Consider the following 13,241-nt stretch of genomic DNA (forward strand, 5'->3'; position numbering starts at 1 on the left):
CTATTTGACGTGAATCATATTTGCACAATAATTAGTCACTTTTTTTTTTTTTTTTTTTTTTTTTACTTATGAATGCTTTCTTTGTTTGTCGACATTTTGAACGCACTTAATGTTCCCTTTGTTCTCTGTTTAGGTCTGAGCCGCCATTTCATCTCGTCAGCATGAATCCACATCCTGTTTTAACGTGAATACTGCAGATCTTCCAAGCACCCGCCCCCCCTTTCTTCCCCCCCGACCACCGAAGTCTGGAACCGAAAGGACGGATTCATTAGACCGCCCAATTAGGAACCAGATGGCGCTTCTAGCTAATCAAATCATGGACGCGAGAATTTTCAGCAACATGAACGGAAGACTCGAACTCTCGCAGTTTTTGAGGGTAACCAATCAGAGCGTTGTTAACCAAGTCAACGCCGCTCAGGATGACAACCGCAAGAACAGGAAGTACCCCTGTCCGCTTTGCGGGAAGCGCTTCCGATTTAATAGCATCCTTTCGCTTCACATGCGAACGCACACCGGCGAAAAACCATTCAAGTGTCCGTACTGCGACCACCGAGCCGCGCAGAAAGGGAACCTGAAGATACACCTCCGGACCCACAAGCAAGGCATTCTGGGTAAAGGCCGAGGTCGAATCCGTGAGGAGAACCGGTTGCTACATGAGCTGGAAGAACGTGCGATACTTCGGGATAGGCAGATGCGAGCCGGTCACGTCGGGTCTACGACGCAAAACCCGTCCCCGAGTACCCAACCGGTTGTGTCGCCGAAAGTACCGATGATCCACGAAGAGACCGCGCAGCCTCCGGTTGCCGGGTTCCGTTGCTCGTTCTGCAAGGGCAAGTTCAGGAAGCAACAAGAACTTGAACGCCATATTCGGATCTTGCACAAGCCGTATAAATGCACCTTGTGCGAGTTCGCCGCCTCGCACGAGGAAGACCTCATCGGGCACGTTGAAACCACGCACATAACCACCGATTCAAATCCGGGACAGAAACCTTCAACCGGAACCAACGACAAGGCAAAAACCGTCGGCGAATTCCCGTGCGATGTTTGCGGTCAAACCTTCACCCAAGCCTGGTTCCTCAAGGGTCACATGAGGAAACACAAGGACTCGTTTGAGCACTCCTGTCAAATTTGCGGCCGTCGCTTCAAAGAACCCTGGTTTCTCAAGAACCACATGAAGGTGCACCTGAATAAGTTAGCCTCCAAGGGGAACCTCCCGCCTGACCACGACAACGCCGCTAAAATGCGGCGCCCGACAGAAGACCACCAACGCAGTCTTTACTCGCAGTACATATCCCGCCTTCAAGACCGGTTCCTCACTTCCGAGAGACCTGAGCAGTCGGACTACAGCCAGTTACTCGCCACCGCCGGTGTTGATTTGAAGGTTCTTGAGATGTTAAGTCAAGGGGGTCTCGGTCCCTCGACCGGTGCTAAGAACTCATCCATGTTGGCCTTAAATCAGCTTCACTCTCCGCTGAGTTCCGCCAATGTGGACTATCTCCAGAAGGTCATTTCCACTAGAGAAACCGTGAGGTACCCAAGCTGGCACATGATGGCGCCGGCGCTGCAGGTTGAACATCAGTACAGCTCCTCCTACCTGCCCGAGCGACGCCTCCCATTGGACGAGGGCACGGCGGGTCTTGCTGACCAAGACGCCAACGCCGGGAGCCGACCCAGCAGTAAAGGTAGTCTGAGTCATCACGGGACCACCGAGGTCACCCCCCCGGAGACCGGGAACACCCACTCTGGAAATGTTCTAGAACGCCGACCGCGGTCTTCTTCTCCAGCTTCAGCTGCAGGTAACTTAGTTAGGACCAATAGAACCAATAAAGACGCCTATAGAACCAATATAGACGGCCAAAGAACCAATAAAGACACCTATAGAACCAATAAAGATGCCCAAGAACCAATAAAGATGCCTATAGAACCAATATAGACGCCCAAAGAACCAATAAAGAACCAATAAAGACGCCTATAGAACCAATATAGACGCCCAAAGAACCAATAAAGACGCCCAAAGAACGAACAAAGACGCCTATAAAACCAATATAGACGCCTAAAGAACCAATAAAGATGCCCAAGAACCAATAAAGATGCCTATAGAACCAATATAGACGCCCAAAGAACCAATAAAGAACCAATAAAGACACCTATAGAACCAATAAAGATGCCCAAGAACCAATAAAGATGCCTATAGAACCAATATAGACGCCCAAAGAACCAATAAAGAACCAATAAAGACGCCTATAGAACCAATATAGACGCCCAAAGAACCAATAAAGACGCCCAAAGAATGAACAAAGACGCCTATAAAACCAATATAGACGCCTAAAGAACCAATAAAGATGCCCAAGAACCAATAAAGACGCCTAAAGAACCAAAAAAGACGCCTATTGAACCAATAAAGACGCCTATAGAACCAATAAAGACACCCAAGAACCAAAAAAGACGTTCAAGAACCAATAAAGATGCCCAAAGAATCAATAAAGAACCAATAACGACGCCTATAGAACCAATAAAGACGCCCAAGAACCAATAAAGATGCCCAAAGAACCAATAAAGACGCCTAAAGAACCAATAAAGAACCAATAACGACGCCTATAGAACCAATAAAGACGCCCAAGAACCAATAAAGACGCCCAAAGAACCAATAAAGACACCCAACAACCAATAAAGACGCCTATAGAACCAATAAATACGCCCAAGAACCAATAAAGACGCCCAAAGAACCAATAAAGATGCCCAAAGAACCAATAAAGAACCAATAAAGATGCCAAAAGAACCAATAAAGACGCCTAAAGAACCAATAAAGACGCCCAAGAACCAATAAAGACATCCAAGAACCAATAAAGACTGCCAAAGAACCAATATAGATGCCTAAAAAAACAATAAAGAACCAATAAAGACGCCCAAGAACCAATAAAGACATCCAAGAACCAATAAAGACTGCCAAAGAACCAATATAGATGCCTAAAAAAACAATAAAGAACCAATAAAGAAGCCCAAGAACCAATAAAGACACCCAAAGAACCAATATAGACGACCAAAGAACCAATAAAGAACCAATAAAGACGTCTAAAGAACCAATAAAGAACCAATAAAGACCCAATAAAGACGCCTAAAGAACCAATAAAGAACCAATAAAGATGCCTATAGAACCAATATAGACGCCCAAAGAACCAATAAAGAACCAATAAAGACGCCCAAAGAACCAAGAAAGATGCCTATAGAACCAATAAAGACGCCTATAGAACCAATATAGACGCCCAAAGAACCAATAAAGACGCCTAATGAACCAATAAAGACCCAATAAAGACACCTAAAGAACCAATATAGACGCCCATTGAACCAATAAAGAACCAATAAAGACGCCTATAGAACAAATAAAGACGCCCAAAGAACCAATAAAGAACCAATAAAGAACCAATAAAGACGCCTATAGAACCAATAAAGACGCCTATAGAACCAATAAAGACGCCTATAGAACCAATAAAGACGCCCAAAGAACCAATAAAGAACAAATTAAGAACCAATAAAGATGCCCAAAGAACCAATAAAGAACCAATAAAGAACCAATAAAGAACCAATAAAGAACCAATAAAGAACCAATAAAGAACCAATAAATAGGCCTATAGAACCAATAAAGACGCCTATAGAACCAATAAAGAACCAATAAAGACGCCTATAGAACCAATAAAGACGCCCAAAGAACCAATAAAGAACCAATAAAGAACCAATAAAGAACCAATATAGATGCCCATAGAACCAATAAAGAACCAATAAAGAACCAATAAAGAACCAATAAAGAACCAATAAAGAACCAATAAAGAACCAATAAAGAACCAATAAAGAACCAATAAAGAACCAATAAAGAACCAATAAATAGGCCTATAGAACCAATAAAGACGCCTATAGAACCAATAAAGAACCAATAAAGACGCCTATAGAACCAATAAAGACACCCAAAGAACCAATAAAGAACCAATAAAGAACCAATAAAGAACCAATATAGATGCCCATAGAACCAATAAAGAACCAATAAAGAACCAATAAAGAACCAATAAAGAACCAATAAAGAACAAATAAAGAACCAATAAAGAACCAATAAAGAACCAATATAGATGCCCATAGAACCAATAAAGAACCAATAAAGAACCAATAAAGAACCAATAAAGAACCAATAAAGAACCAATATAGATGCCCATAGAACCAATAAAGAACCAATAAAGAACCAATAAAGAACCAATAAAGAACCAATAAAGAACCAATAAAGAACCAATAAAGAACAAATAAAGAACCAATAAAGAACCAATAAAGAACCAATATAGATGCCCATAGAACCAATAAAGAACCAATAAAGAACCAATAAAGAACCAATAAAGAACCAATAAAGAACCAATAAAGAACAAATAAAGAACCAATAAAGAACCAATAAAGAACCAATATAGATGCCCATAGAACCAATAAAGAACCAATAAAGAACCAATAAAGAACCAATAAAGAACCAATAAAGAACCAATATAGATGCCCATAGAACCAATAAAGAACCAATAAAGAACAATTTAGTTCTTTAGTTGAGTCCAAATTCATCGGAAGAAGACAGAAGAAAGTAGAGCGAGACCAATAAGGTGTAATAAAAGTCCAGGACAGATGTTCCTGTGATGCGTGTCACAGCTTGTAGACCCTTCCATGGTATCTTCACGTTTGTGGCAAGTCTTTAGCACGCCTCTTCCTGTCTTCCTCTTTGTCATCACCAAATCATGTGACATTATAGCAGCCATCTTGGACACGGAACGCCGGGTCAGCAAATGCAGCGTCCTCCACAAGGCCTGCGTCTTCTTTTGAAGACAAAAGGCATGATGGGCATGGGCGGGGTAATTAGTAGGTTCTATTTTATCCCCGGCATATCCCCACCCGATTGCCCCCGGGGGCACAAGATGTTAATGCACGCCATCTGGCGTTTTTAATGATTTGATATATACCACCCAGCCATTTTTATGATTTCATCTACCACCTGGTATTTTTATTGATAGTCTTCTGTTCCACCTGGTGCTTTGGATCATTTGGTTCTCTGGGTAAATGCCGTTCTTGTCATAGCATCCTGCTAACATGCTATCATGGGGCTAAATGACTGCCATAACACTTACGAGAAGAGAAACTAAGCCGTTTTTTTTTTTTTTTTTCGTTTTTCAGCTCATAGTCGATGGAGTCTTAAACACGAGGAAGTCCGATGTGGTCTGTCAAGGACCGGACTTGATCTAAATGGATCAGGTCTAAGTTCAAGCGTTTGTTTTCGCTTCTCGTCCAAAGTGCGTCCCGGGGGCCATTTGCGGCCCGCCAACATTGTAAAAATATAATTTAACAAAAAAAAATTATTACTATTTTACAGCAAAAAAGTCAAACATTTTAAGAGAAATGTTGGAATCTAACAACAATGTTATCATTTTAGGAGAATAACATAATATTATAATATAATAATATTATTTAGGAGCATAAAGTTGAAATATTAAGGTGTAATTGGAGCCTATCTCAGCTGACTTTGGGGGAGAGGCGGGGCCAACCCTGGCATATGGTGTCCCTTTTATTTATTTATTTATTTTTATTTATTTCGTCCCTTTTTTAATATATTATTTATTTTTTTATTTTTTTTTATTTTATTTTTTGCATTTGTATCCCTTTGATTTATTTTTATTTATTTATTTATTTTAATACTTTTTGCATTTGCGTCCCTTTTATTTATTTTTTTATTTCTATTTATTTTTTTGCATTTGCGTCCCTTTTATTTATTTTTTTTATTTCTATTTATTTTTTGCATTTGCGTCCCTTTTAAAATTTTTTTTTTTATTTTTTATTTTTTGCATTTGCATCACTTTTTTATTTATTAATTTTTGTATTTTTTTGCATTTGCGTCCCTTTTATTTCTTTATTTATGTTATTTCTTTCTTTATTTTTTTTATATTTTTTGCATTTGCATCCCTTTTTTATTTATTATTTTTTGTATTTTTTTGCATTTGCGTCCCTTTTATTTCTTCATTTATGTTATTTCTTTATTTATTTATTTTAAATATTTTTTGCATTTGCATCCCTTTTATTAATTTGTTTATTTCTATTTATTTTTTTGCATTTGCGTCCCTTTTATTTATTTATTTTTACATTTTTTTGCATTTGCGTCCCGTTTATTTATTAATAAATTTTTTTTATTTTCTAATTTTTTTATGTTTTATTTTTTTGCGTCCCTTTTATTTATTTATTTTTACATTTTTTTGCATTTGCGTCCCGTTTATTTATTAATAAATTTTTTTTATTTTCTAATTTTTTTATGTTTTATTTTTTGCGTCCCTTTTATTTATTTATTTTTACATTTTTTTGCATTTGCGTCCCGTTTATTTATTAATAATTTTTTTTTATTTTCTAATTTTTTTATGTTTTATTTTTTTGCGTCCCTTTTATTTATTTATTTTTTGGCATTCATGTCCCTTTTTTATTATTTTTTATTTATTTTTATATTTTTGCATTTGCATCCCTTTTTGCGTTTCAAAGCCCCCGGTGGTGGGATGCCACATTCAGCATCAGACTCTAATTTCAGTCAATATTAAGCATGGAAACTAATTCATTGTAAAGGTCAGGCGCCATTGCTTTAGTCAATGATGAATCCGGGCAGCCTCCCTCTCTCTCTCTCTCCCCATCCGCCCGCCCCCACCCGGGGGGTGCCTTGCCCTCTTCTCTGTGTTCTTAGTTAGTGTAATGCTAGACTCACTCGGGGGGGGGGCTTAGCGGCGCATTGTTTGCCTGTGACAATATATCCCTGAGACCTCTGCAGCTGCTCCCTGCGCTCACAATGACAGATTCATTAACACAATCACCAAACTGCTGGCCCGGACTCAACACTCAGGTCTGCTGCAGGACTGATAGGTAAATCCTCCACATATGGCAACGCGCACCACTTGATGAGGCTTTCATTACGAAGGACATGGGGGGGGGGCGGGGGTTCGGAGATGCCGAGAAAGAATTACCACTGCCAGAAAAAAAATTGTCAATTCACGAGAAAAAAACTTATAAATTTATGAGTAAAAAATATATAGAAATTTTACCCCCCCCAAAAAACTCATAAATTTATGAATAAAAAATATAGAAAATTTACAAGGAAAAAAACTCATAAATTTATGAGTAAAAATATTTACAAGAAAAAAACTCGGGAATTTATGAGTAAAAAATATAGAAAATTTACAAGAAAAAAACTCGTAAATGTATGAGTAAAAAATATAGAAAATTTACAAGAAAAAAACTCGTAAATTTATGAGTAAAACATAGAGAAAATTTACAAGAAAAAAAACTTGTAAATTTATGAGTAAAAATATTTACAAGAAAAAAACTTGGGAATTTATGAGTAAAAAATATAGACAATTTACAAGAAAAAACTTGTAAATTATGAGTAATAAATATAGAAAATTACAAGAAAAAACATGTACATTTCAGAGTAAAAAATATAGAAATTTTACAAGAAAAAAAACCTCGTAAATTTCCGAGTAAAAATATAGAAAATTTACAAGAAAAAAACTCGTAAATGTATGAGTAAAAAATATAGAAAATTTACAAGAAAAAACTTGTAAATTCAAAATTTAAAATTTACAAGAAAAAAACTCATAAATTTATGAGTAAAAAATATAGAAAATTTACAAGAAAAAACTTGTAAATTAATGAGTAAAAAATATAGAAAATTACAAGAAAAAAACATGTACATTTCAGAGTAAAAAATATAGAAAATTTACCAAAAAACCTTGTAAATTTACGAGTAAAAAATGTAGAAATTTTACAAGAAAAAAAACTCGTAAATTTATGAGTAAAAAATATAGAAAATTTACAAGAAAAAAACTTGTAAATTTATGAGTAACGAATATAGAAAATTTACAAGAAAAAATAGTACATTTATGAGTAAAAAATATATAAAATTTACAAGAAAAAACTCGTAAATTTCCGAGTAAAAAATATAGAAAATTTACAAGAAAAAAACTCATAAATTCATGAGTAAAAAATATAGAAAATTTACAAGAAAAAACTTGTAAATTTAAAATTTAAAATTTACAAAAAAACCTCGTAAATTTATGAGTAAAAAATATAGAAAATTTACAAGAAAAAACTTGTAAATTAATGAGTAAAAAATATAGAAAATTTACAAGAAAAAAATCGTAAATTTATGAGTAAAAATATAGAAAATTTACACAAAAAACATGTACATTTCCTAGTAAAAAATATAGAAAATTCACAAAAAGACTTGTAAATTTACGAGTAAAAAATATTGAAAATTTACAAGAAAAAAACTCTTATTACTTATATTTTTTATAAGTAAAAAATATAGAAATTTTCCAAGAAAAAAAAACACTCAGGTCTGCTAGGTAAATCCTACACATATAGCCAACACGCATCACTTGATGAGGCTTTCATAACAAAGAAGGGGGTGGGAGGGGGGGTTCGGTTACCGATCAAGTCTCCCTGTTTGGATGCTCACACACGTGAAGGAAGTGAGAAAGTGTTTTTCTAATTCAGGAAAGCGGAGATGCCGAGAAAGAATTACCACTGCCAGATGTTCAGCTTGAGGAACATTGATTAGTGCGGAATTACTGACTGCATTATTCATCCTACAGCCTATGGTGGTCATGATGTTATTGATGTTCTCAATATGGATGGCAAATATAGTACAGTCACGGCTGTCACCGAGAGAGACGGCTGCTTTTGTTTGATTCCGTTCCGATACCCGAGCTGGATTTAGATTCCCGGCGACAAATAGCGTCTTAAATTAGGAATCACTGTCTGCCTTCAATAGGAGGCAAATTGCTTCTCTCAATATCTGATCGGGGGCAGATTTGAAAATGCACATAGGAGTAACGCTTAGGATGATGGACTAATGAAGGATGCGTGCTTAAGGCTGCTGACCTACATTGGTCCGGCTTAGGGGGGAAGATCTCCAAACAAGACCAAAATGTTTTGGCACGTCATAATTAACGTCTTTTAACCTCAAGGTCATTGAGAAGACGCCATCGTCGTGTATTCGCATGTCTTCGGTGTCCAAAGTGCGGCCCGCGGATGTTTTTTATTGGTCCGTGACACATTCTAAAAAGTTGGACATGGAACGCAGGGTCAGCAAAGAACCAATAAAGATGCCCAAGAACCAATAAAGACGCCCAAGAACCAATAAAGAACCAATAAAGACGCCCAAGAACCAATAAAGACGCCCAAGAACCAATAAAGACACCAAAGAACCAATAAAGACGCCTATAGAACCAATATAGATGCCCAAGAACCAATATAGACGCCTATAGAACCAATAAAGACGCCCAAGAACCAATAAAAACGCCTAAAGAACCAATAAAGACGCCTATAGAACCAATATAGATGCCCAAAGAACATATATAGACGCCTATAGAACCAATAAAGACGCCCAAAGAACCAATAAAGACGCCCAAAGAACCAATATAGATGCCCAAAGAACCAATATAGACGCCTATAGAACCAATAAAGATGCCCAAGAACCAATAAAAACGCCTAAAGAACCAATAAAGACGCCTATAGAACCAATAAAGACGCCCAAAGAACCAATAAAGACGCCCAAGAACCAATAAAGACGCCCAAAGAACCAATATAGATGCCCAAAGAACCAATATAGACGCCTATAGAACCAATAAAGATGCCCAAGAACCAATAAAAACGCCTAAAGAACCAATAAAGACGCCTATAGAACCAATAAAGACGCCCAAAGAACCAACATACACGGCCAAGAACCAATAAAGACGCCTATAGAACCAATAAAGACGCATATAGATCCAATAAAGATGCCCAAGAACCAATAAAGATGCCTAAAGAACCAATGAAGATGCCTAAAGAACCAATAAAGACGCATATAGATCCAATAAAGATGCCCAAGAACCAATAAAGATGCCTAAAGAACCAATAAAGATGCCCAAGAACCAATAAAGATGCCTAAAGAACCATCAAAGACGCCCAAGAACCAATAAAGACGCTCAAAGAACCAATATAGACGCCCAAAGAACCAATAAAGACGCTCAAGAACCAATAAAGACGCCCAAAGAACCAATATAGATGCCTATCGAACCAATAAAGACGCCCAAGAACCAATAAAGACGCCTATAGAACCAATAAAGACGGCCAAGAACCAATAAAGACGCCTATAGAACCAATAAAGATGCCCAAGAACCAATAAAGATGCCCAAGAACCAATAAAGACGCCTAAAGAACCAATAAAACCCCCTAAAGAACCAATAAAGATGCCAAAGAACCAATAAAGATGCCCAAAGAACCAATAAAGAACCAATAAAGACGGCCAAGAACCAATAAAGACGGCCAAGAACCAATAAAGACGCCCAAAGAACCAATAAAGACGCCCAAAGAACCAATAAAGACACCCAAAGAACCAATATAGACGCCCAAGAACCAATAAAGATGCCCAAGAACCAATAAAGACGCCCAAAGAACCAATAAAGAACCAATAAAGACGCCCAAGAACCAATAAAGACGCCCAAAGAACCAATAAAGAACCAATAAAGACGCCCAAGAACCAATCAAGAACCAATAAAGAACCAATAAAGACGCCCAAGAACCAATATAGATGCCTATCGAACCAATAAAGACGCCCAAAGAACCAATATAGATGCCTATCGAACCAATGAAGACGCCCAAGAACCAATAAAGACGCCTATAGAACCAATAAAGACGCCCAAGAACCAATAAAGATGCCCAAGAACCAATAAAGACGCCTAAAGAACCAATAAAAACCCCTAAAGAACCAATAAAGACGCCAAAGAACCAATAAAGATGCCCAAAGAACCAATAAAGAACCAATAAAGACGCCCAAGAACCAATAAAGACGCTCAAAGAACCAATATAGACGCCCAAAGAACCAATAAAGACGCTCAAGAACCAATAAAGACGCCCAAAGAACCAATATAGATGCCTATCGAACCAATAAAGACGCCAAAAGAACCAATATAGATGCCTATCGAACCAATGAAGACGCCCAAGAACCAATAAAGACGCCTATAGAACCAATAAAGACGCCCAAGAACCAATAAAGATGCCCAAGAACCAATAAAGACGCCTAAAGAACCAATAAAAACCCCTAAAGAACCAATAAAGACGCCAAAGAACCAATAAAGATGCCCAAAGAACCAATAAAGAACCAATAAAGACGGCCAAGAACCAATAAAGACGCCCAAGAACCAATAAAGACGCCCAAAGAACCAATAAAGACGCCCAAAGAACCAATAAAGACGCCCAAAGAACCAATATAGACGCCCAAGAACCAATAAAGATGCCCAAGAACCAATAAAGACGCCCAAAGAACCAATAAAGAACCAATAAAGACGCCCAAGAACCAATAAAGACGCCCAAAGAACCAATAAAGAACCAATAAAGACGCCCAAGAACCAATCAAGAACCAATAAAGAACCAATAAAGACGCCCAAGAACCAATATAGATGCCTATCGAACCAATGAAGACGCCCAAGAACCAATAAAGACGCCTATAGAACCAATAAAGACGCCCAAGAACCAATAAAGATGCCCAAGAACCAATAAAGACGCCTAAAGAACCAATAAAAACCCCTAAAGAACCAATAAAGACGCCAAAGAACCAATAAAGATGCCCAAAGAACCAATAAAGAACCAATAAAGACGGCCAAGAACCAATAAAGACGCCCAAGAACCAATAAAGACGCCCAAAGAACCAATAAAGACGCCCAAAGAACCAATAAAGACGCCCAAAGAACCAATATAGACGCCCAAGAACCAATAAAGATGCCCAAGAACCAATAAAGACGCCCAAAGAACCAATAAAGAACCAATAAAGACGCCCAAGAACCAATAAAGACGCCCAAAGAACCAATAAAGAACCAATAAAGACGCCCAAGAACCAATCAAGAACCAATAAAGAACCAATAAAGACGCCCAAGAACCAATATAGATGCCTATCGAACCAATGAAGACGCCCAAGAACCAATAAAGACGCCTATAGAACCAATAAAGACGCCCAAGAACCAATAAAGATGCCCAAGAACCAATAAAGACGCCTAAAGAACCAATAAAAACCCCTAAAGAACCAATAAAGACGCCAAAGAACCAATAAAGATGCCCAAAGAACCAATAAAGAACCAATAAAGACGCCCAAGAACCAATAAAGACGCTCAAAGAACCAATATAGACGCCCAAAGAACCAATAAAGACGCTCAAGAACCAATAAAGACGCCCAAAGAACCAATATAGATGCCTATCGAACCAATAAAGACGCCCAAAGAACCAATATAGATGCCTATCGAACCAATGAAGACGCCCAAGAACCAATAAAGACGCCAAAAGAACCAATAAAGACGCCCAAGAACCAATAAAGATGCCCAAGAACCAATAAAGACACCTAAAGAACCAATAAAAACCCCTAAAGAACCAATAAAGACGCCAAAGAACCAATAAAGATGCCCAAAGAACCAATAAAGAACCAATAAAGACGGCCAAGAACCAATAAAGACGCCCAAGAACCAATAAAGACGCCCAAAGAACCAATAAAGAACCAATAAAGAACCAATAAAGACGCCCAAAGAACCAATATAGACGCCCAAGAACCAATAAAGATGCCCAAGAACCAATAAAGACGCCCAAAGAACCAATAAAGAACCAATAAAGACGCCCAAGAACCAATAAAGATGCCCAAAGAACCAATAAAGAACCAATAAAGACGCCCAAGAACCAATCAAGAACCAATAAAGAACCAATAAAGACGCCCAAGAACCAATAAAAATAATAATTTGTTGGAACATTAAAGAAAATCAAAATGTGTAATATTATGAGATACAAATAAAAGTTGCCATTTGTGGGAAAAAATTATAATAAGTAAAAAAAATTCTAAAAATTATTTCATAAGAAAATTATATTATTAGAAATATTTGGAAAAATAAAACAAACAGCAAAATATACTTTTGTTTATACTTATTCATATACCTTCTTATCATACAGTATGTACATGCATTGCTTTGTGTTACTACTGCACAGGAAGCTAAATAGCTAGTCAGATGGACTCCTGCTGAGGAAAAGCTGCTGTTAGGGTCGTGAACGATGCCAGCAGGTATCCGCTTTGACAGGCGAGAGATACGGCCGCATCGCTAGCAGCCTCCCGGATCCATAAGAATCGGCCGTAAATCCGCGGATCAATCCATTGTGGAGACATGCACCAGGTATCGCAA

At 37.6% G+C, this 13,241-nt stretch overlaps 1 protein-coding gene across 1 annotated transcript in view; it reads left to right on the top strand.

Annotated features, from left to right (window-relative positions):
* LOC131138355 (zinc finger protein 536-like) overlaps positions 1-13,241 on the top strand; it is a 64,760-nt gene that overhangs the window by 22,404 nt on the left and 29,115 nt on the right. The window contains exon 2 of the mRNA XM_078791120.1: positions 134-1,796. Within this exon, the coding sequence (XP_078647246.1) occupies positions 293-1,796 (1,504 nt within the window). The 5' untranslated portion in view covers positions 134-292. The remainder of the gene's footprint in view (positions 1-133; positions 1,797-13,241) is intronic.

This window comes from Doryrhamphus excisus, linkage group LG6 (genome assembly GCF_037039965.1).
Source record: "Doryrhamphus excisus strain RoL-2023G ecotype Guam linkage group LG6, RoL_Dexc_Guam_v1.1, whole genome shotgun sequence".
Classification (NCBI taxonomy): Eukaryota; Metazoa; Chordata; class Actinopteri; order Syngnathiformes; family Syngnathidae; genus Doryrhamphus; species Doryrhamphus excisus.